Source organism: Ranitomeya variabilis, chromosome 5, assembly GCF_051348905.1.
Source record: "Ranitomeya variabilis isolate aRanVar5 chromosome 5, aRanVar5.hap1, whole genome shotgun sequence".
NCBI lineage: Eukaryota > Metazoa > Chordata > Amphibia > Anura > Dendrobatidae > Ranitomeya > Ranitomeya variabilis.
This window is the reverse complement of record NC_135236.1, coordinates 324,023,338-324,048,060: the sequence shown is the minus strand read 5'-3', so window position 1 is coordinate 324,048,060 and position 24,723 is coordinate 324,023,338. Positions and strand designations below refer to the sequence as shown.

At 43.8% G+C, this 24,723-nt stretch overlaps 1 protein-coding gene across 8 annotated transcripts in view; it reads right to left on the bottom strand.

Moving 5' to 3' along the window:
- The window catches only part of PCLO (piccolo presynaptic cytomatrix protein), a 732,405-nt gene that overhangs the window by 164,522 nt on the left and 543,160 nt on the right, over positions 1–24,723 (bottom strand). For all 8 annotated transcript variants that reach the window (XM_077264661.1, XM_077264660.1, XM_077264664.1 and 5 more), the window contains exon 7: positions 2,437–4,606. In XM_077264661.1, the coding sequence (XP_077120776.1) occupies positions 2,437–4,606 (2,170 nt within the window). The remainder of the gene's footprint in view (positions 1–2,436; positions 4,607–24,723) is intronic.

Here is a 24,723-nt window from a genome sequence, read left to right as displayed (position 1 = left end):
TATTCAACTCATTGTTTTCTAAATGTGACACTCAGACCTACATGGATCTAAATAAACAAAATTGTAGTACCATATATTCATATGCATAAAGGTGCATTTGGTACAACTGTGTGGGCCCCACTAACATCTGGCATACTGACCGGTACATATGGGTACAAAATGCCCCTCTGCATAAGTTACTGACCTTGAATCTAGAAATGTGCATTGCATACATTTTCTAATTCAAAGGATTAAGCTATAGTACGATTTTTATGAAAAATAAAAAACATATGAAAAGTCTATTTTGAAAATTGAGCTTAGATTTTCATAACACATATTTCCGTCATGGAACAGCAAAGAATCTAAACACTGTAGGTGAAATATCTTTTGGGGATTACTGTATACAACAATGGTCTTTCAGGATATTTAACCAAAAGTGGTCAATACAAGTGCTATAAAAATACATTTTAGTTCAAATGAATGATTATTATTGAGCTTTTCTGTATTTTCCACTAAACCTCAAACACTGAAACATTTGTAATTATTTAATATTTTATAAATATTATATTTTTTATATTTTTGCTTTAGAAATATGTTATTTATACCTATTACATGATTATGATTTGTAGGATAGCTAAAGGGAATCTGTCAACAGATTTTTGCTACCTCATCAGAGAGCAGCATAATGTAGAAAAAGAGACTCTAATTCCAATGATGCATCACTTAGTTTACTTGGTGCAGCAATTGTAACACAATCAGACTTTTTAGATGTAGCAGAGTTCCGATAGCTGTCCACCAAACCACATCTTTTTGTGTATGTTATATATTGACAGCAATCTGCTAATCAGTGCTGGGGGCATGGTTGGACCAGGTTTCATGTTGGCACCAGTCCGGGCAGTGATAATCTCCTGCAGATAAAATAATTTAAAACAACAGCACACAACCTAATAAGTGATACATCACTGAAATCAATGTCTCAGCTCCTACCTCATGCAACCCTCGGATTATATAGGAAAAAACTGCTGTCAGATTCTCTTTAATCAGTGCTTCACTTGATTTGCTCTTTTCATTGAAAACTCCCACAGTTTTCAATGTCAGGCTATGCACAGGCAACTACCTCTCTACCTGGCAGTTACCAGAGAACAACTTTAGTGAATTTTGGGTATCCCAGGGATCTGTGCCTTTCAGAGAGTTACAGCATTGCTTCATATGTCTTAAATGTCTAAAATATTAATCTTCCTTTAATTAAGAATTCCATAAATGTAGGATTTGAATCTTTGAAACATGTCTACAGTGTGTGTTATGGTGGGCTTCACAGAGTTGATTACATTGTTTTCCTCTTAATATTTTTAACACCTTCATTATATCAATTAAACTGTTCACTTATGTTTTCTGTCTAATTACCCAGTTACCCAATTTATACTACCCTCCAATTGAATTGCAATTTTGCAGTTTGACCATGATATTTTCTTGTATACTTATAAAGTGCAATGTATAACAATATTTTATAAATTTAAATTTTATAACAAAATATTATTGTATAAACCAAAATACTGCTGATAAGATTTCCATGCAGTCATGTCATGCGGTCTATTTCTTTTCAATAGTCATAAGCAATTAAAAAAATGCATGCACATATTTAATTATTAGCACACGTACATTTATTAAACAAAAAAATAACAAAAGCACAAAAATGAATGCATTGCACACATTTCACAAACCATTACAAAGAAAAGTCTATGTTTTAAATAAATAAATATTTCAGATACCAAAGCACCCACAATAGCTCTGTCGTTATATCTCCTTGCTGCTGCTAAGAGCTTGCTAAAGCAGGTTGCAAAGCAGACTATTGCAGGTGCTGACAGCAGCAAGGAGTTTATAATTCCATTGTTAGTTGTATTATAGTCCTTAAATAAAATATATATCAAAATGCATAGTTACTATTAATTATAATACAGATTTGTATGGAGTGAGATTAGTATAAGCATATTAACACCAGAGTAGTACACTTGAAATTTAACAGCTTTTTGGTTTTTAACTTCGATTGAATTTTACAAAATTTAATCGATTAAATGTTTTGACAATTTAGAAAAAAAAAACTTTTCCTTTTCTTTTCTTTAAATACTTAATCATTTTTAAAATATATCACAATGCAGATATGTATAAAGAACAGGGAACAATTGAGGCATCTTTTTTTCCTGTGGTACACACATTACAATGAGAGTGTGTTTTATGCACATTTACAAATAAGAACAAAAGCAATGAGAACAAAAGGAACATGAAAACAAAACAAAAACATGTTTAAATAAATCCAGGTAGAAAAGAATTACATAAAGAAAGAACACTTAGAATCCACAAAACAGAGGAAATGTTTAAGTCACAAAATACATTAATAGCATGCAAAGAAATGAAGGTTTGTGTTGTGGCAGTGGTAAATAATTCTAATTTCCTGATTACCTTCACTATCAGACATGGCATGAAAGTCATCCATGATGAATGCAATGTCTCGATCATAGCCACGAGTTCTGGATTCTTCCCTCATGTGCTGTTGTACTTCAGGCAAAGAGTGACTAGATCCAAACTGATCTCTGGTGTCTGCAGATATTGGTGGCAAAGGTCCAGCTGCAGCTCTTGCCATCCCCATTGGTTGGCCAACAGGACTTAATGGACTTTCTTCTTCGGAATTCTGTGCTACTATTGGAATCCTTCCCCTACTTTGACTAATAGGAAGACTTGATGGTTTTGTTCTTCCAGAAGGTGCTGCATGGCTGAATGTTCCTTCTAATGCTTCTGACTCAGCTTTCTGTCTTAAAGATGTGCTAGATAAGTCTCTTTTCATAGATAAATCTAGACCGTAAACAGATGATGGTCTGGATGAAGGCCGTGATCGATTCCCACTAACATAGGGTTTATCAACTTCATCCTGAATTGCAGTTCTGAGATTTGTATTAAGAGTTGTCCCAAGGCTTTGTGCTAAAGCAGGACCCAAAAATTTCTGCTGATCTGTGATATTTTTCCGCAAGCCATATGTGATATCATCCTGCAGTAGTCTTACCTTTGAAGAGATACTTGGAATTGACGATGTACTAGAAGAAAGATAGGTGGAATAGTCAGGTTCTAGATCTCTATTTTCCTGAATTGGAGAAAACTTTGAAATTTTTTGGTCTATTAAAGATTTTTTATGCTTAGGTTGTTTTTGATATAGTATAGCAGGTGGTAGCTGTTTAGCAGCCTGTTTTTCTAGTGTGAGTCTGCTAATGCTATATTTTTCACTCTTAGGAAAATGTCTGTACAGACTATCTGAATGATAATAAGGTGAAAAGCCAGCTAGAGGATCTAAAGTCTCTGTACCTCTACGAAATTCTTGCTTTATTTGATGTTTAAGAAGTTTTAGCTCATAAGGATCTTCCATTGAGTCTTCATCTCCTTTTCCATATGTATGTAGCCTATTAGAAGTTGAAATAGGGGATAAAAAATCTGTTACCTCCGGAGTTCGTCGAGAATCTACAGTTCGAAGTAGACGATCAGTTTTGGAAAGCTCTTTTTCATGTAGTCCAAATGCAGAGCTCATAGAACCTGAACCTTTAGTAAGTTCCCCGATGTCATCAATTAGAACATAATTTCTAGAAGCATGATGTTCTAGATCAGCATAAAAAGAATCTGCAGATATGCTAGACATTGGACTACTTGCCATGCTACTTTTTTCATCTAAGCCTAATCGTAAGTCCAAAGTGCTATATTTACTGCCAAGATGAGAAACAGAGTAGCTGCTATCAGTGGAAACAGGAGCAATTATAAGAGGTTGGTTTCTTATAACATCATAATGTGATGCTATTTTAGCATCTAAATCTAAAGCACTTTGCCTTGCTTTTTGCTGCAATAATAATAGCTGTGAAGTGTGTTGATAAGAAGATTGCTGACTTTGTGTGGACTGTGGTTGAGGAGTATAAGACATAGTTGGAACAGCTTGAAAAGTTGATTGGGTTTGGTATGATGAAACTTGCTGATGGTATAAAGGTTGTTGATAAAGGGACTGTTGAGGAAATTGTGTTGGAGCTTGTGTAAGCAAAGTAGGGGTTTGATATTGGTATTGTGTGTAAGGGCTTGTCTGAGGTGCAAATGGAGTTTCTGTTTGAGTCTGTGGTGGCAAATAAGGACTGTATTCTGTTTGTGCAGTAGTTTGTGGCCTGTCTAATCCAAGGTGGTTTTCAATTCTAGTTGGCCTTGTATTACTAACTTCACTATCTGACATATAATCACGTTCTTCAGCAACACCTTGTAGATAAGCTCTTTCTCTCTTTTCTCTCTCTTTCAGTAAAGCCTCTTTTCTTCTGTTGATTCCCATTTCCAGATATCTCAGTTTTGCATCAATTTCTTTCTCTTCTTCATCTAATTCAGCTTGTTTTTTGCGCAGTTTGGAAGATTCTCTTTCAACAAGATCTAATTCTCTATCAATATCCTGAAGAATTTTGGCTCGAGCCATTGTTGTGTTCCTACAAATTCTTCTACGAGAAACAGATCCAACTGTGCTATATGTAGACTGTAAACCACTGACAGCTTCTTCTGGTGGAGGGTTTGGAAGGGTTCTTTTAACCTTCTTTTGGGTACCGTTTTGCATAGTTTTAGTCTATGATGCAAAAATAAGTGAAAAGGAAAGAGATAAATATACAACATAATCCTTAATCAATACATTTTTGTATACATATACATTTAAACTGATTGCACATAAAACCACAAAATACTAGAAAAATGTCTGTAGGTAATACTCAAAATAATAGAAAATAAATCTATTGATTAAAAGCTAATAATGTACAGATCCATACAAGTATTGGGAGAATTCATTATGAGAGGAATCTGCTTTGTTTGTGTCTGTGCTGCCTTTATTTGCATCATATAATTAAAAGTATCTCCTAATGTGGCGTACTATCAAAATGGTATAGTTCCTAGGCAATACAAATTTAGACTAGAGGGTCTTAAATTACGTCAAATTTATGAAAAAATTCTAAATATATGATACATTTGGCACATCTTCATACTTTCTAGTGTAAGGGTATGTTTACATTGATCAATTGGCAGCACTGATCGGTAAACCAATCGGCAGTCGTTTAAATGCCTATTTTCATGATTTTTTGCACTGTACAAAAGATCATCTCCTCCAGTCAATGAGCGTGTTTCTCATGCCTCGTTTGATCAGCAGCCTATTTACACTGCTAGATCATTGTTAAAGAATGCTTGTTCATGATTATCTTTTAGTGTAAATGCAGCATAAATTTACACCGTCATCACCATAATTCTCCCCAATTTATTTTGATATTTTGCCATCTATTTGCTATACCCCAAAGAATTTAAAAAAAAAATTAATTAGTTAAAAATATTGCAAATGAAAAACTAAAACAATATTTTTAATTCTTTTCTTGGTCAATAGATTTTATCTATGACTTATAAACAGTATATTGTTTAGTAATTACTGTATGCCCCATATGCCCTGATTAATGAAAGCAACTTCAGAATTGTGGTGTAAATTGCTTTGAAAAATCACAATATTTTTGCACAACTTGGAGTTGCTAAAAAATGTGGGGACTTTTGGCGTTTTCACACTAGTTTCCCTCGGCATCTTCAAAATCAGAGTGTCATGCTGCTGCAATGCAGGTAGGTGCAGGCTTCACTAGATGGCAGTAGAAAGGAAGCAGGTCTGCACCTAACAGAGCTTACCTGCAGTGCAAAAGTGAGGCTACCACAGGTGGCAGCAGAAGAGTCAAAACAAACAGGTTCAAATCCTAGACTGTAGCACAGTACCAAAGGAAAAAGCAAATTTGAGGTTGGAGACAAGCCAGGGGGTCAGTAACAGTCAGGAGCAGATAAGCCATAAGAAAAATAACAGAAACAGGTCAGGATACATGCCAAGTCAAACTGGGAAGTCTGCACACTAACAGGAAACACTGAGTCAAGATGGGAACAGGGGAAAAGAATCACCGGTTGAGACAGCAAATGCAGCAGGACAAACTGGAGAAATCAGAGTCAGCTTACAGCAGCACTAGGCAGAAACTATAACTGACATGATCTTCAGGACACAGCGGGGCTAAGTAGCAAACCTGAGACCAGACTGAGGCTGAGAAAAGTTAAGCCATGACATGATCAGACCGGGAAAAAGTGAAGACAGGACCCAAAACCCGGTCTGGATCATGACAATACACTCCTCTCAAGGGGGGCCACTGAACCCCCAGGTTTCCCAGGATAATGTATATGAAACACCCAAACCAATTGATCAGCATTGACAGATCGCGCCGGGACCCAAGATTGTTCCTCAGGACTGGAATTGGCGATGGCATCAATTCCCCGGCCGGCCAGTTATGGGAGCTCTTAGCATGGGCACAGGTATCACAAGCAGACACAAACACAGCGACATCAGAGATCATGGAAGACCACCAAAATAGCCTAGAAATGGCTTTCCAAGTAACTGAGATCCCCGGGTGTCCACTGAGAGCAGAATCATGGAACTCCCGGAGAACTCTCAACCTGTACTGAACTGCTACAAAGAGCTTATTATCAGGCAAAAAGGGAGGAACGAGAGACTGAGCTTCCCGAATTTCATACTCCAATTCAGAGGATACCCGAGCAACAACACCCCCTTGCTGAAGAATGGAAGAAGAAGGTTCGGGGGTGATATTGGATCAAAACTGCGAGATAAGGCATCCGCCTTGACATTCTTGGAACCAGGCCGAAAGTTGATAGAAAAATGAAAACGAGAAAAAAAGTGACCTAATCGCCTGCCTAAGAGTTAACCACTTGGCAGACTCACTGTAAGACAGGTTCTTGTGGTTCGTAATCACTGTGATACGAGGAACCGCCCCCTCCAAAAAGTGCCTCCATTCTTCAAAAGCCAATTTTATGGCCAATAAATCCCTGTTACCAACATCATAATTCCTCTCCGCAGAAGAAAACTTCCTGGAGAAAAAGACACATGGTCTTAAATAGGTCAAAGTAACATGTCCCTGAGACACCACCACCCCCACTCCCAACTCCGATGCGTCCACCTCTATAATGAACGGTTCTGATGGATCGGGCAGAACCAATACAAGAGCAGACAAAAAAGACTTCTGTAATGTAGAAAATGCTTCGACTACCAAGGGTGACCAGACTTTCAGATCAGCCCCCTTGAGAGTGAGATTGGTGAGTGGCTTGACCACCTGAGTAAACCCCTTGATGAATTTTTGATAATAATTGGTGAAACCCAGAAAACGCTGCAGACCTTTGAGGTCTCTGGGTTGCACCCAATCAACAATGGCCTGTACCTTCCTGGGATCCATCCAAAACCCATTAGCAGAAAGGATGATCCCCAGAAAAAAAAGCTCCTGGACACAAAACAAACATTTCTCGGGTTTAGTGAACAGAGAATTCCCCCGTAACTTATGAAGAACAGCACGTAATTGACCAATGTGGGATTCCTTGTCAGGCGAGAAAACAAGTATATCCAGGTATACAACCGTAAAGCGCCCAATAAAATCAGAAAAAACATAATTCATGAAGTTCTGAAAAACTGCGGGTGCATTCTTGAGACCGAAGGGCATGACCAAATTTTCAAACAGACCCTCAGAGGTGAGAAATGCCGTTTTTCACTCATCCCCTTCCCGAATGTGGATAAGGTTCTATGCTTCCCTGAGATCAAGTTTGGAAAACTACTTAGCCCCAGACAATTGGTTATTAAGATCTGGAATGAGTGGAAGAGGGTAGGTAGTTCTCACCATAATTTTATTTAGTTCCTGGAAATCGAGGCACCGTAGTAAACCACCATATTTTTTTTCTTAACAAAAAAGAATCCAGCAGCCACAGGTGAAACAGAAGGATGGATGTGACCTTTATGTAGACTATCAGAGATATAGTTTTTCATAGCGGAAGCTTCCGGGCCAGAAAGATTGTACAAACGGGCTTTGGGCAATTTAGAACCCGGAATAAGATTACTTGTACAACCATATGGACGATGTGGTGGCAAGACCTCAGCTTCTTTTTCAGAGAACACGTCCCCAAAATCCTTCAGGTACTCCGGAATACCCTCCAGATTAATGGCAGACATAAAAACAGCAGAAAGACAAGCATTGGGACAATTAAGACCCCATTTAATAATATTACGAGATCCCCAGTCTATATCAGGATTATGCTTCTGTAACCATGGGAACCACACCAGTCCCGCAGGAAGATTATTCAGAATATAACATGAAATTTGTTCCTAGTGCAAGGACCCCTCCTTGAGGAGGAACTCCTCAGAGACAAACTTAATAACATTTTGAGCCAACGGTATGGATGAGAGTCTCTAGCCTAACTGTCCCTAACTTTAACTTGGACACCAGACTAGAGTCAATGAAGTTGATGGAAGATCCACAGTCCACAAAAGCTGAAGTGGATACGTAATCACCTCCATAATACAGTTCCACCTCAAATAAAACTTTTTGAAATGAAGAAAATGGTACCTGAGAGTCTGGGTGACTTCCTCAACAATCACCCAGACTCGGAAGCTTGTTAATTGATGGACAAGAGGGGCAGTCCTTCTTCCAATGTCCTGAATCTCCACAATTAAAGAATAATTTCCCATCACGTCGTCGCTCCCTCTCCTCCTTGGAGTTGGTGTCCCCCACCTCCATGGGTTCAGATGGTGGCAAAACAACAGGTTTAGCAGCGAGCAACAAAACTTTTCGCTGTGTAACATCTCTTTCCTGCAGCCACCGATCCATAGGAATAGCCTGAGTCATAGCCTCCTCCAATGAGCTGGGTGGTGGAAGGAGAGCCAGAGCATCCTTCAGGTGATCCGACAGTCCTCTCCTGAACTGACATCTCAGCGCAGAATCATCCCAGAACATCTCAGTGGACAATTGAATGGAACTCGGAACTATACCATTCAGCCGATAGCTTACCCTGAAAGAGACTCATGATTGTGTCCTCTGCCACTCTGATCCAGTCAGGCTTGTCAAAATTAAGTCCTAAGGCCTCAAATAATTTATCAACAGACATATGTTCAGGCACAGTAGCAGTTAAAGAGAAAGCCCATGATTGAGGTCCCTCCCGAAATAAAGAAATTATTATCCCAACCAGCTGACTCTCATTTCCAGAAGATCAGGGTCTAAGAGAAAACAACAACTTGCAATTCTCCTTGAACGTATGGAACTTCTCCTTTTCCCCTGAGAAGGTATCTGGGAGCCTGACCGTAGGTTCAGGAGAGTGCAATGGGACATTAACAGTGTCAGAGTGCTTACAGCCAGACTGGGAAGAAGATCCCGGAAAAGATCTTACAATGTCAGAAAACTCTCTTTGCAGGTGGTTATGAGACATGGCCAAGGCCCTAGACAGATCCTGCATCATTTGTGTTAAACTAGCCATTTGACTGATCTGCCAAGGTACGGAGCGGATCCTGTTATGAGCTGGTGGTTTAGGAGCAACATGGGACGTGCTCTGGAGGAGGTGGTACCTGTACTGACCGCAGTTCCTAAGCTTAACACAAACTAGAAGTAGCCGTGGGATGTTCCTGTCACTCTCTAGACACCTCAACACAGCCGTAGGACTAACTACCCCTAAAGATAGAAACAGGAAAGCTATCTTGCCTCAGAGAAAATCCCCAAAGGATAGGACAGCCCCCCACAAATATTGACTGTGAGTGGAGAGGGAAATGACATACGCAGAATGAAACCAGGATGTAGCAAAGGAAGCCAGTCTAACTAGATAAATAGAACAGGAAAGAATACTGTGCGGTCAGTATTAAAAACTAGAAAAATCCACCACAGAGTTTACAAAAATCTCCACACCTGACTAAAGGTGTGGAGGGTAAATCTGCTTCCCAGAGCTTCCAGCTTAACTGAATAAATCCATACTGACAAGCTGGACTAGAAAAAACATAGAAAGTGCAGAAAGATTAAGTCCACAACAAGTGGACTGCAAAAGAACAAAGCAAGGACTTATCTTTGCTGAACTGGTCAGAATATCAGGGAAATCCAAGCAGAGATGTGAATCCAACCAGGAACCATTGACAACTGGCACAGGCTGAAGGATAGAACCAGGCTAAATAGTCGAGCCAGAAAGACAATCAGTGGAAGCAGCTGCTGACTACTAAATCCAAGGAGCAGCAGTACCACTTAAAACCACCGGAGGGAGAACAAGAGCAGAACTCGCAAAAATGCCACTTACAACCACCGGAGGGAGCCCAAGAGCGGAATTCACAACAGTACCCCCCCTTGAGGAGGGGTCACCAAACCCTCACCAGAGCCCCCAGGCCGATCAGGACGAGCCAAGTGAAAAACACGAACCAAATCGGCGGCATGGACATCGGAGGCAACAACCCAAGAATTATCCTCGTGGCCATAACCCTTCCACTTGACAAGATACTGAAGCCTCCGCCTCGAAAAACGAGAATCCAAAATTTTCTCAACCACATATTCCAACTTCCCATCAACCAACACCGGGGCAGGAGGATCAACAGAGGGAACAATGGGCACCACATATCTCCGCAACAAAGATCTATGGAAAACATTATGGATGGCAAAAGAGGCTGGAAGGGCCAAACGAAAAGATACCGGATTGATAATCTCAAAAATCTTATAAGGACCAATAAACCGAGGCTTGAACTGAGGGGACGAAACCTTCATAGGAACATAACGAAAAGATAACCAGACTAAATCCCCCACCCGAAGCCGGGGACCAACACACAGTCGGCGGTTAGCAAAACGTTGAGCCTTTTCCTGAGACAACGTCAAATTGTCTACCACATGAGTCCAAATCTGCTGTAACCTGTCCATTACAGAATCCACACCAGGACAATCAGACGGCTCAACTTGCCCCGAAGAAAAACGAGGATGAAAACCAAAATTACAAAAGAAAGGCGAAACCAAAGTAGCCGAACTAGCCCGATTATTAAGGGCAAACTCGGCCAACGGCAAGAAAGCCACCCAATCATCCTGGTCAGCAGACACAAAGCATCTCAAATAGGTTTCCAAGGTCTGATTAGTTCACTCAGTTTGGCCATTAGTCTGAGGATGAAATGCCGAAGAAAAAGACAAATCAATGCCCATCCTAGCACAAAAGGCCCGCCAAAACCTGGAAACAAACTGGGAACCTCTGTCAGACACAATATTCTCCGGAATGCCATGCAAACGAACCACATGCTGAAAAAACAATGGAACCAAGTCAGAGGAGGAAGGCAATTTAGGCAAAGGTACCAAATGGACCATTTTAGAGAACCGGTCACAAACCACCCAGATAACAGACATCTTCTGGGAAACAGGAAGATCCAAAATAAAATCCATGGAAACCTTGGAAACACAGACACTAGCAGTAGCCGTGGGATGTTCCTGTCACTCCCTGGACACCTCGTCACAGCCGGAGAACTAGCTACCCCTAAAGGTAGAAACAGGAAAGCTATCTTGCCTCAGAGAAAATCCCCAAAGGATAGGACAGCCCCCCACAAATAATGACTGTGAGAGGAGAAGGAAATGACATACGTAGTATGAAACAAGATTTAGCAAAGGAGGCCACTACTAGCTAGACAGAATTAGTACAGAACAGAAAACTGTGCGGTCAGTAATAAAAACTAGAAAAAGTCCACCGCAGAGAAATGCAAAAATCTCCACACCTGACTAAAGGTGTGGAAGGCAAACTCTGCTGCCCAGAACTTCCAGCTTAGCTAAATAGATCCATACTGATAAGCTGGACAAATGAGCAAAACATAGAAAATGCCAAACAACAAAGTCCACAACAAGTGAACTGCAAAAAGACAAGCAAGGACTTAGCTTTGCTGAAATGGTCAGAGTGGCAGGGAAATCCTCAGAGAGCCATGACTCCAAGCTCAACAATTGACCACTGACATTGAATTAGGGATAAGACCAGACTAATATAGCCGAGCCAGAAAGACGATCAGTGAGAACAGCTGCTGATGCTAAATCCAAGAAGCAGCCATACCACTCAAAACCACAGGAGGGAGCCCAAGAGCAGAACTCACAAAAATGCTACTTATAACCACCGGAGGGAGCCCAAGAGCGGAACTCACAACAGATCTTATTAAGAAGGCGATAATCAATACAGGGTCTCAAGGAGCCATCCTTCTTGGCAACAAAAAAAAATCCCGCTCCCAATGGTGACGAAGACGGCCGAATATGCCCCTTCTCTAAAGACTCCTTAACATAACTCCGCATAGTGGCATGCTCTGGCACAGACAGATTGAAAAGTCGGCCCTTAGGGAACTTACAGCCAGGAATCAAGTTAATAGCACAATCACAGTCCCTATGTGGAGGAAGGGAACTGGACTTGGGCTCATCAAATACATCCTGGAAATCCGACAAAAACTCAGGAACTTCAGAAGAGGGGGAAGAGGAAATTGACATCAAAGGAACGTCACTATGTACCTCTTGACAACCCCAACTAGTCACAGACATATATTTCAAATCCAGCACAGGATTATGTCCCTGTAACCATGGAAAACCCAGCACAACATCATGCAAATTATGCAACACCAGAAAACGGCAATCTTCCTGATGTGCTGGAGCCATGCACATGGTCAGCTGAGTCCAATACTGAGGTTCATCCTTGGCCAACGGCGTAGCATCAATGCCCCTCAAAGGAATAGGGCTCTGCAAAGGCTGCAAGGAAAAACCACAGCGCCTGGCGAATTCCAAGTCCATCAAGTTCAGGGCAGCGCCTGAATCCACAAATGCCATGACAGAAAAGGACGATAATGAGCAAATCAAGGTCACAGATAAGAGAAATTTAGGCTGTACAGTACTGATGGTAACAGACCTAGCGACCCTCTTAGTACGCTTAGGGCAATCAGAAATAACATGAGCAGAATCACCACAGTAAAAACACAGCCTATTCTGGCGTCTGAATCCCTGCCGTTCTGCTCTAGTCAAAATCCTATCACATTGCATAGGCTCAGGACTCTGCTCAGAGGACACTGCCATATGGTGCACAACTTTGCGCTTGCGCAGGCGCCGATCAATCTGAATGGCTAGAGACATAGATTCGCTCAAACCAGCAGGCGTGGGGAACCCCACCATAACATCTTTAGGGGGTTCAGAAAGACCCTTTCTGAAAATTGCTGCCAGAGCCTCCTCATTCCATTTAGTGAGCACAGACCATTTTCTAAATTTCTGGCAGTATACTTCTGCCACTTCCTGACCCTGACACAGGGCCAACAAGGTCTTTTCTGCATGATCCACAGAATTAGGTTCGTCATACAATAATCCGAGCGCTTGAAAAAATGTGTCTACATTAAGCAATGCCGGATCCCCTGATTCAAGGGAGAATGCCCAGTCCTGAGGGTCACCACGCAGCAGAGAGATGACAATTTTAACCTGCTGAATGGAATCACCAGAGGAACGGGGTTTCAAGGCAAAAAACAATTTGCAGTTATTTTTAAAGTTCAAAAACTTGGATCTGTCCCCAAAAAACAAATCAGGGGTTGGAATTCTAGGCTCTAAAGCCGGAGTCTGGACAACATAATCTTGGATACTCTGTACTCTTGCAGCAAGTTGATCCACACGAGAAAACAAACCCTGAACATCCATGCCAGCGCCAAAATCCTGAACCACCCAGAGATTAAGAGGAAAAAAAATACAAAACAGACTGCAGAAAAAAAAAATGGCTCAGAACTTCCTTTTCCTTCTTTTGAGATGCATTTAATTCATTTTTGGCCAGTTGTACTGTTATGAGCTGGTGGTTTAGGAGCAACATGGGACGTGCTCTGGAGGAGGTGGTACCTGTACTGACCGCAGTTCCTGAGCTTAACACAACACTAGAAGTAGCCGTGGGATGTTCCTGTCACTCCCTAGACACCTCAACACAGCCGGAGGACTAACTACCCCTAAAGATAGAAACAGGAAAGCTATCTTGCCTCAGAGAAAATCCCCAAAGGATAGGACAGCCCCCCACAAATATTGACTGTGAGTGGAGAGGGAAATGACATACGCAGAATGAAACCAGGATGTAGCAAAGGAGGCCAGTCTAACTAGATAAATAGAACAGGAAAGAATACTGTGCGGTCAGTATTAAAAACTAGAAAAATCCACCACAGAGTATACAAAAATCTCCACACCTGACTAAAGGTGTGGAGGGTAAATCTGCTTCCCAGAGCTTCTAGCTTAACTGAATAAATCCATACTGACAAGCTGGACTAGAAAAAACATAGAAAGTGCAGAAAGATTAAGTCCACAACAAGTGGACTGCAAAAGAACAAAGCAAGGACTTATCTTTGCTGAACTGGTCAGAATATCAGGGAAATCCAAGCAGAGATGTGAATCCAACCAGGAACCATTGACAACTGGCACAGGCTGAAGGATAGAACCAGGCTAAATAGTCGAGCCAGAAAGACAATCAGTGGAAGCAGCTGCTGACTACTAAATCCAAGGAGCAGCAGTACCACTTAAAACCACCGGAGGGAGCCCAAGAGCAGAACTCGCAAAAATGCCACTTACAACCACCGGAGGGAGCCCAAGAGCGGACTTCACAACAGGATCCATAGAAAGCAGAGCAGAGAAAAAAAACTGTTTCTGGTCAGTTATAGTGTCATGCTGCTGCAATACAGGTAGGTGCAGGCTTGACTAGATGGCAGTAGAGAGGAAGCAGGTCTGCACCTAACAGAGATTACCTGCAGTGCAACAGTGAGGCTACAACAGGTGGCAGCAGAAGAGTCAAAACAAGCAGGGTCAAATCCTAGACTGTAGCGCAGTACCAAAGGAAAAAGCAAACTCGCAGTTAGAGACAAGCCAGGGGGTCAGTAACAGTCAGGAGCTGATAAGCCAAAAGACAAATTACAGAAACAGGTCAGGATAAATGCCAAGTCAAACCAGGGAGTCTGCACACTAGCAGGAAACACTGAGTCACGCCCCAAACAGGGGAAAACAGAGTCACATGTTTAGACAGCAAACGCAGCAGGACAAATTGGAGCAATCAGAGTCAGCCTACAGAAGCACCAGGCAGAAACTATAACTGACATGATCTGCAGGACACAGTGGTGCTAAATAGCAAACCTGAGAGAAGAGGCTGAGAAAAGTTAAGCCATGACATGATCAGACCGGGAAAAGGGAAGACAGGACCCAAAACCCGGTCTGGATCATGACACAAAGATGGAGCAGGACGAGAGCTTGGCGTTGGAGCATGACACTACTGATCATCTAATTTATGATAAGCTATGGCATTATTTACACCAGTCTTACTGCAGTCAGGGACTAGAATAAGATTTGTTGCGTGATGTATGGAGAAGCATGCCACTTGTCAGACATTCCTTACTCATTAAGAGGTGTGTGCCTCTTCATGAATTAGGGGCATTTGACTCCATCATGCCCTCACATACTTAGTTCACAGGCTAAATAGGATAGGTCACTTCCAGACATCAAAATAAGGCGTCTATGCATGTTAGTACGCAATATTTTCTTTTTTATTACAGGTTAATCAACCTACTCTAAATAATGGTCACAAATTGAAAATATGGCTCGCTCAACATTCTTACTTCATCTTTTATTGTTGGATTATCTTTAGTTAAGGTGAGTAGCAGGTAAATGAATACACGGTTTTACTTTTACAGAGTAACGTACGTGCAAAAGTACTTTTGACTTCAAGGGCAATAGTTGCCATATCATCAATTTACGTAGGCTAAAAACCAGAAGAGCTGTAGCTTTTTCACAATTTATTAAACCGATTCTATCAACACTAAGTTTTTGCTGCCCCAATGTACATCACTATATCAATGTCATATGTTACACAATATACATATATTTGGCCCCACTGCACTTGGGAGTAGGGTTGAGCGAAACGGATCGGTCAATTTCATAAATCGCCGACTTTCTGCAAAGTCGGCTTTTGTGAAACCCGAGCCGATCCCAGTGTGGGATCGGCCATGTGGTCGGCGATCTTCGCGCCAAAGTCGCGTTTCATATGACGCATTCAGCGCTATTTCTCAGCGAATGAAGGTGGACGCAGAGTGTTGGCAGCGTGATGACATAGGTCTCGGTCCCCACCATCTTAGAGAAGGGCATTACAGTGATTGGCTTGCTTTCAGTGGCGTCACAGGGGCTATAAAGGGGCGTGCATGCCGACCGCCATCTTACTTCTGCCGATCTTAGCATAGGAAGAGGTTGCTGCAGCTTCGTCAGAAGCAGGGATATTGTTAGGAAGGAAATATAAATCCCCAAACTGCTTGTGCTGTAGCGATTTCCACTGTCCAACACCACCTTTTCTTTGCAGGGACAGTGGAGGCTAGATTTCAATGCATCAGCTCTGTAGCTTATAAGGCTCCCTGATAGCTGCATTGCTGTTTTTACGCCGCTGTGCAAACCAACTGCTTTTTTCAAAGCAAAAATCCTGTTGCTTCTTTCTGCACAGTTCTCTTGTTTCTTTGTTTGTCCACACTTTTGTGTGCAGCAGTCCTTTTTACTGCTGGCTGCCATACTTGTCCTGAGATCATTGTAGGGAGATTGTTATTGTAGCACAGTCCCTTTTTTATCTGCTAGCCACTGTCTGCCACTGAAGCTCTGTAGTGTAATACAGTGGGCCTGATTTTCCCAGCAGTCTCCCACCCACACCTATAAAGGGAAATTTCTATTGTCACTAAGTGCATCTGTGTCAGTCCTGTTTGTGGCATATCTGTCAGCCACTTTCTGACACTGAAACTGTGTAGTGTAATACAGTGGGCCTGATTTTCCCAGCAGTCTCCCACACCTATAAAGGGAAATTTCTATTGCCACTAAGTGCATCTGCGTCAGTCCTGTTTGTGGGATATCTGTCAGCCATTTTCTGACATTGAAACTGTGTAGTGTAATACAGTGGGCCTGATTTTCCCAGCAGTCTCCCACACCTATAAAGGGAAATTTCTATTGCCACTAAGTGCATCTGCGTCAGTCCTGTTTGTGGCATATCTGTCAGCCACTTTCTGACATTGAAACTGTGTAGTGTAATACAGTGGGCCTGATTTTCCCAGCAGTCTCCCACCCACACCTATAAAGGGAAATTTCTATTGCCACTAAGGCCATCTGTGTCAGTCCTGTTTGTGGCATATCTGTCAGCCACTTTCTGACACTGAAACTGTGTAGTGTAATACAGTGGGCCTGATTTTCCCAGCAGTCTCCCACACCTATAAAGGGAAATTCCTATTGCCACTAAGGCCATCTGCGTCAGTCCTGTTTGTGGCATATCTGTCAGCCCCTTTCTGACACTGAAACTGTGTAGTGTAATTCAGTGTGCCTGATTTTCCCAGCAGTCTCCCACACATATAAAGGGTGATTTAAATTCACAACAAGTTTACGTACACCTTCTACCTGGTTTTACAGTACCATATAATGGTTGTTAGTTTGGTTACATTTTTCCAAGAATGAGGAAGTCTGGTGGAAGTGGTCGTGGCTGTGGGCGGTCATTGCCAGCAGGTAATGATGGTAGTGGTGGTGGAGCATCAGGTGGTCGTGGGAAAAGCAAAATAGCACCTAAGTCTCGAGTTGTTGAGCCAGCGTCATCGTTTGGCTACACAAGGCCTCAAACGCTCCCTTTTCTGGGAGTAGGAAAACCGCTTTTAAAGCCGGAGCAGCAGGAAAAAGTTTTGGCTTTCCTTGCTGACTCTGCCTCTAGCTCTTTCGCCTCCTCTTCGGAAAGTGCAAAATTTAAAAGCAGCGCATCGTCAGTGGATGCTCCAAGTCAGGAACAAGTCACTTCCTTGTGTCCTTCACCCAGAACAACAGTGAAGGATGCGTCAGGCGACACAACAGGTTACTCCATGGAGCTCTTTACAAATACCGTGCCTAGGTTAGAAAGGGAAATTGTTAACAGGCCATGCCCATTACAAGATGAATCAGACATGGAGTGCACAGATGCACAGCCACAGCTAGATTATTATGCTATTCCATTGACTCAGATCACAACATTGCCCTTGCAGTGTACTGAGCCACAATCTGACCCTCATGAGACTAAGGTGCCCCGTCCCGAACGCTATAGCACCGGCTTACATGGTGACACAGAGGAAGGTGCACAGGACATAGAAGAGGAGGTGATAGATGACCCAGTTGTTGACCCAGATTGGCAGCCATTGGGGGAACAGGGTGCTGCTGGCAGTAGCTCTGAAGCGGAGGTGGAGGAGCCGCAACAGGCATCAGCATCACAACAGCTTTCATTTGGAAGGCCCTTATCTGGCCAAAAACGTGTGTCAAAACCCAAAACAGTTGTAGGACAGCGTGGCCATCCGGTTAAAGTAGCACAGTGTGCAATGCCTGAAAAGGTATTCAATAGTAGGAAGAGTGCAGTCTGGCAATTTTTTAACCAAGATCCGAATGATCAGTGCAAAATGATCTGTAAGAAATGCTCATGGACCTTTAGCAGAGGTCAGAATGTCAAAAATTTAAATACAACTTGCATGCATAGACATTTAACCACCATGCACTTGCAAGCCTGGACTAACTACCAAACGTCCCATAACGTTGTTGCACCCGCTCACAATGAAGCTAGTCAGCAACGCTACATTCCTTCCCTCACTGTAAGCCCACCGTTTATGACACCACCTGCAGCAAATGTGGAGGTATTGTCGCAAGGCCAAAGCAGTCAGGGAATCACCAGGTTCTTGGTAGGAAACACTGTATGTAGGCCAACAGCAAGAATACCATCACCAACCCTCTCTCAGTCTGCCATGTCCACCACCACCCCCGCTAGTTCCACCATATGCATATCTCCAGTCCAGCTCACCCTACAAGAGACTCTCGTTAGGAAAAGGAAGTACTCGTCCTCTCATCCACGTACACAGGGTTTGAACGCCCACATTGCTAGACTAATCTCGTTAGAGATGATGCCCTACCGGTTGGTTGAAAGCGAAGCTTTCAAAGCCCTGATGGCCTACGCAGTACCACGCTATTACCTACCCAGTCGACACTTCTTTGCTAGAAAAGCCATCCCAGCCCTCTACCAGCATGTCAAAGACCGCATTGTCCATGCACTCAGGCAATCTGTCAGTAGAAAGGTGCACCTCACAACAGATGCATGGACCAGTAGGCATGGCCAGGGACGTTATGTGTCCATAACGGCACACTGGGTTAATGTGGTGGATGCAGGGTGCACAGGGGACAGCCATATTGGGACAGTTCTGCCTAGCCCACGGTCTAGGAAACAGTTGGCTGTAGGCGTTTGCCACCCCTCCTCCTCCTCCAGCAGAAGTGAGAGCTCATCCACAGACCGCAGTCACACGACCACTCCATCCGCAGCTGCCAGTGTTGCACACGAGGTGTCCCATTATGGAGCAGCTAGTGGTAAGCGTCAGCAGGCTGTGTTGGGAATGAAGTGTTTGGGTGACAACAGACACACCGCGGAAGATCTGTCCGAGTTCTTGCAGCAAGAAACTCAGTCATGGCTGGGCACTGTACATCTTGAGGCAGGCAAGGTAGTGAGTGATAACGGAAGGAATTTCATGGCTGCCATAGCCCTTTCCCAACTGAAACACATTCCTTGCCTGGCTCACACCTTGAACCTGGTGGTGCAGTGCTTCCTGAAAAGTTATCCGGGGTTACCCACCCTGATCCTGAAGGTGCGAAGACTTTGCTCGCACATCCGCCGTTCGCCCGTACACTCCAGCCGTATGCAGAACCATCAGCGATCTTTGCAGCTTCCCCAGCACCCCCTAATAATCGACATTGCAACAAGGTGGAACTCCACACTGCACATGCTTCAGAGGCTGTGCGAACAGAGGCGTGCTGTTATGTATTTGTGAGAGGATACACATACATGGGCAGGCAGTTGGATGGCAGACATGGAGTTGTCAGGTGTGCAGTGGTCAAAGCTACAAGACCTGTGTCAAGTCCTTCAGTGTTTTGAGGAATGCACATGTCTGGTTAGTGCAGACGACACCATCATAAGCATGAGCATCCCCCTAATGAGTCTGCTGATGCAAAGTTTGACGCACATAAAGGAGCAGGCGTCTGCAGCCGAGGACAAGGGAAGCCTTGATGACAGTCAGCCATTGCCTGCTCAGGGAAGTCTCCTGGACGAGGTGGCAGACGAAAAGGAGGAGGATGAGGAGGAAGCTGGGGATGAATATTTATGGGAAGAGGAAGCTTCTCAGGGGGCAATAGAAACTGGTGGCGTTGCAAGGTCAGGTACAGGGTTTTTGAGGGAGACAAGTGATGTTGATTTGCCAGAAAGTGCTCCTCAACCCAGAACAAGCATTGATTTGACACCTGGAACATTGGCCCACATGGCTGATTATGCCTTGCGTATCCTAAAAAGGGACCCCCGCATTATCAAAATGATAACCGATGTGGATCCACGCTATAAAGGAAATTGCAAAATATCATGCCACATGAGAACCTTGAGCAAATATTGGCTACCAAACAAGCAACTCTTGTAGACCGTTTGGTTCAGGCATTCCCAGCACACAGCGACGGTGATGGTTCTCACACGAGCTGCAGGGGGCAACATGGCAGAGGTGTCAGAGGTGCACAAATCAGAAGTGGCATTGGACAGAGGGGTTTTATGACCATGTTGTGGAGTGATTTCGCAATGACGGCAGACACGACAGGTGCTGCAGTGTTATGATCCTTAGTGGTTGAGGATCACAAAATACTCCAGCTAAGTAACAAAACATAGGACAAGCTCTAGAGAGGTGGCAAACTGCACTGACCGCAAATCTGAACCTATCCAACACACTAAAGTTAGCCGGTGAACGTGTCTAAAATCCTAGACGTCTCGAGCCAGCCTGAGGAACTAACTACCCCTAGAGAGAAAGAAAGACCTCACTTGCCTCCAGAGAAATAATCCCCAAAGATATAGAAGCCCCCAACAAATAATAACGGTGAGGTAAGAGGAAGGCACATACACAGGGGTGAAAGCAGATTCAGCAAATGAGGCCCACTAATACTAGATAGCAGAAAATAGAAAAGGGGTCTGTGCGGTCAGTAAAAAACCCTTACAAAATATCCACACTGAGATTTCAAGAACACCCGCACCAACTAACGATGTGGGGGGAGAAACTCAGTCCCCTAGAGCAACCAGTAAGCGAGGAAATCACATTTTAGCAAGCTGGACAAGAAACATGATGAATGCTGATAATCAAAAAATAAACAAACAAAAACTTAGCTTGTCTTGGAGAGACTGGGAGCAAGGTAGTCACAAGGAATCTGAAGAGCACTGAATACATTGAGAGCAGGCAAGGAACTGAGTATCCAGGTGAGCTAAATAGGAAACCAACCAAGGATAACGAACCAGCTGATGCTGCCAACCTGCAGAAAGACAACACTACACAGTACCGCTTGTGACCACTAGAGGGAGCCCAAAAATAGAGTTCACAACACTGCAGCATCAATTCAAAGTGACAGGGGACAACATTTGTCCAGTATGGTTACGAACTATTTTTCCTCCCTTATCGATGTTCTCCCTCACACGTCATTCCCATTTGATTACTGGGCATCCAAAATAGACACCTGGCCTGAATTGGCAGAATATGCATTACATGAGCTTGCTTGCCTAGCTGCTAGTGTGCTATCAGAAAGAGTATTCAGTGCTGCTGGTGCAATACTGACCGAAAAAAGGACTCGTCTGATGTTATGACCCCAATGGCGAGGGTCTCAGAGATATCAGCAAGTCTGCGAAGTACAAAAATCCAGCTCATAGGGCAGTGGTAACTGGGTTGACCATATATCTACTCCTAACGCCAACACTAGAAGTAGCCGGGGAACATGCCTACGTTGGTCGCTAGATGTCTCGCGCCAGCCGGAGGACTAACTACCCCTAGAAGAGGAAAACAAAGACCTCTCTTGCCTCCAGAGAATAGACCCCAAAAGTTGGATACAAGCCCCCCACAAATAATAACGGTGAGGTAAGAGGAAATGACAAACACAGAGATGAACTAGGTTTAGCAAAGAGAGGCCCACTCACTAATAGCAGAATGTAGTAAGATAACTTATATGGTCAACAAAAACCCTAACAAAAATCCACACTGGAGATTCAAGAACCCCTGAACCGTCTAACGGCCCGGGGGGAGAACTCCAGCCTCCCTAGAGCTTCCAGCAAGGATAGGATACAGATTATGTACAAGCTGGACAAAAATGCAAAACAAAAACAATAGCAAAAAGCAAGAAAGCAGACTTAGCTTAATCAAGCAGGAACCAGGATCAGTAGACAAGAGCACTACAGATTAGCTCTGATATCAACGTTGCCAGGCATTGAACTGAAGGTCCAGGGAGCTAATATAGCAACACCCCTGACCTAACGACCCAGGTGAGCATACAAGGGATGATAGACATACCCAGAGTAAAAACACTAGTAGCCACTAGAGGGAGCCAAAAGGTAAATTCACAACAGTACCCCCCCCTTAGTGAGGGGTCACCGAACCCTCACCAAGACCACCAGGGCGATCAGGATGAGCGGCGTGAAAGGCACGAACTAAATCGGCCGCATGCACATCAGAGGCGACCACCCAGGAATTATCCTCCTGACCATAGCCCTTCCACTTGACCAGGTACTGAAGCCTCCGCCTGGAGAGACGAGAATCTAAGATCTTCTCCACCACGTACTCCAACTCGCCCTCAACCAACACCGGAGCAGGAGGCTCAGCAGAAGGAACCACAGGCACAACGTACCGCCGCAACAAGGACCTATGAAATACGTTGTGAATGGCAAACGACACCGGAAGATCCAGGCGAAAGGATACAGGATTAAGGATCTCCAATATCTTGTAAGGACCAATGAATCGAGGCTTAAATTTGGGAGAGGAGACCTTCATAGGAACAAATCGAGAAGACAGCCATACCAAATCCCCAACACGAAGTCGGGGACCCACACCGCGGCGGTGATTGGCAAAACGCTGAGCCTTCTCCTGTGACAACTTCAAGTTGTCCACCACATGATTCCAGATCCGCTGCAACCTATCCACCACAGAATCCACTCCAGGACAGTCAGAAGGCTCCACATGTCCCGAGGAAAAACGAGGATGGAAACCGGAGTTGCAGAAAAAAGGCGAAACCAAGGTGGCAGAACTAGCCCGATTATTAAGGGCAAATTCAGCCAACGGCAAGAAGGTCACCCAATCAACCAGATCAGAAGAGACAAAACACCTCAAATACGCCTCCAGAGTCTGATTAGTTCGTTCCGTTTGTCCGTTAGTCTGTGGATGAAAAGCGGACGAAAACGACAAATCAATGCCCATCCTACCACAAAAGGATCGCCAGAACCTGGAAACAAACTGGGATCCTCTGTCCGACACAATATTCTCAGGAATGCCGTGCAAACGAACCACGTTCTGGAAGAACACAGGAAACAGATCAGCAGAGGAAGGCAGCTTAGGCAAAGGAACCAGATGGACCATCTTGGAGAAACGATCACATATCACCCAGATGACAGACATGCCTTTAGACACCGGGAGATCCGAAATGAAATCCATAGAGATGTGCGTCCAAGGTCTCTTCGGGACAGGCAAGGGCAAGAGCAACCCGCTGGCATGAGAACAGCAAGGCTTAGCTCGAGCACAAGTACCGCAGGACTGCACAAATGACCGCACATCCCTTGACAAGGAAGGCCACCAAAAGGACCTGGCCACCAGATCTCTGGTGCCAAAAATTCCCGGGTGCCCTGCCAACACTGAGGAATGAACCTCGGAAATGACTCTGCTGGTCCATTTAGCAGGCACAAACAATCTGTCAGGTGGACAAGAATCAGGCCTACCAGCCTGAAATCTCTGCAACACACGTCGCAGATCTGGAGAAATCGCTGACAAGATAACTCCTTCCTTAAGAATACCCTCAGGTTCAGCGACTCCAGGAGCATCAGGCACAAAGCTCCTAGACAGAGCATCGGCCTTCACATTCTTAGAACCTGGTAAATACGAGACCACAAAGTCAAAACGGGAGAAAAACAAAGACCAGCGGGCCTGTCTAGGATTCAGGCGTTTAGCAGACTCGAGATACATCAAATTTTTGTGATCAGTCAAGACCACCACCCGATGCTTAGCACCCTCGAGCCAATGACGCCACTCCTCAAATGCCCACTTCATGGCCAATAACTCCCGATTGCCCACATCATAATTTCGCTCTGCCGGCGAAAACTTCCTAGAGAAAAAGGCACAAGGTCTCATAGTAGAGCAACCAGGGCCTCTCTGCGACAAAACGGCCCCTGCCCCAATCTCCGAAGCATCCACCTCAACCTGAAAGGGAAGTGAGACGTCAGGCTGGCACAAAACAGGCGCCGAAGTAAACCGGCGTTTCAACTCCTGGAAAGCCTCCACGGCAGCAGGAGCCCAGTTAGCTACATCAGAGCCTTTCTTGGTCATATCCGTCAGCGGTTTAACAACGCTAGAGAAATTTGCGATAAAACGACGGTAGAAGTTAGCAAAACCCAAGAACTTCTGAAGACTCTTAACTGACGAGGGTTGAGTCCAATCATGAATAGCTCGGACCTTGACTGGATCCATCTCCACAGCAGAAGGGGAAAAAATGAACCCCAAAAAGGGAACCTTCTGTGCACCAAAGAGACACTTTGAGCCTTTTACAAACAAAGAATTTTCACGCAAAATCTCAAAAACCATCCTGACCTGCTCCACATGCGAGTCCCAATCATCAGAAAAAAACAGAATATCATCCAGATAAACAATCAAAAATTTATCCAGATACTTCCGGAAAATGTCATGCATGAAGGACTGAAAAACTGAAGGTGCATTAGAGAGCCCAAATGGCATCACCAAGTACTCAAAATGACCTTCGGGCGTATTGAATGCGGTTTTCCATTCATCGCCCTGCCTAATGCGCACAAGGTTGT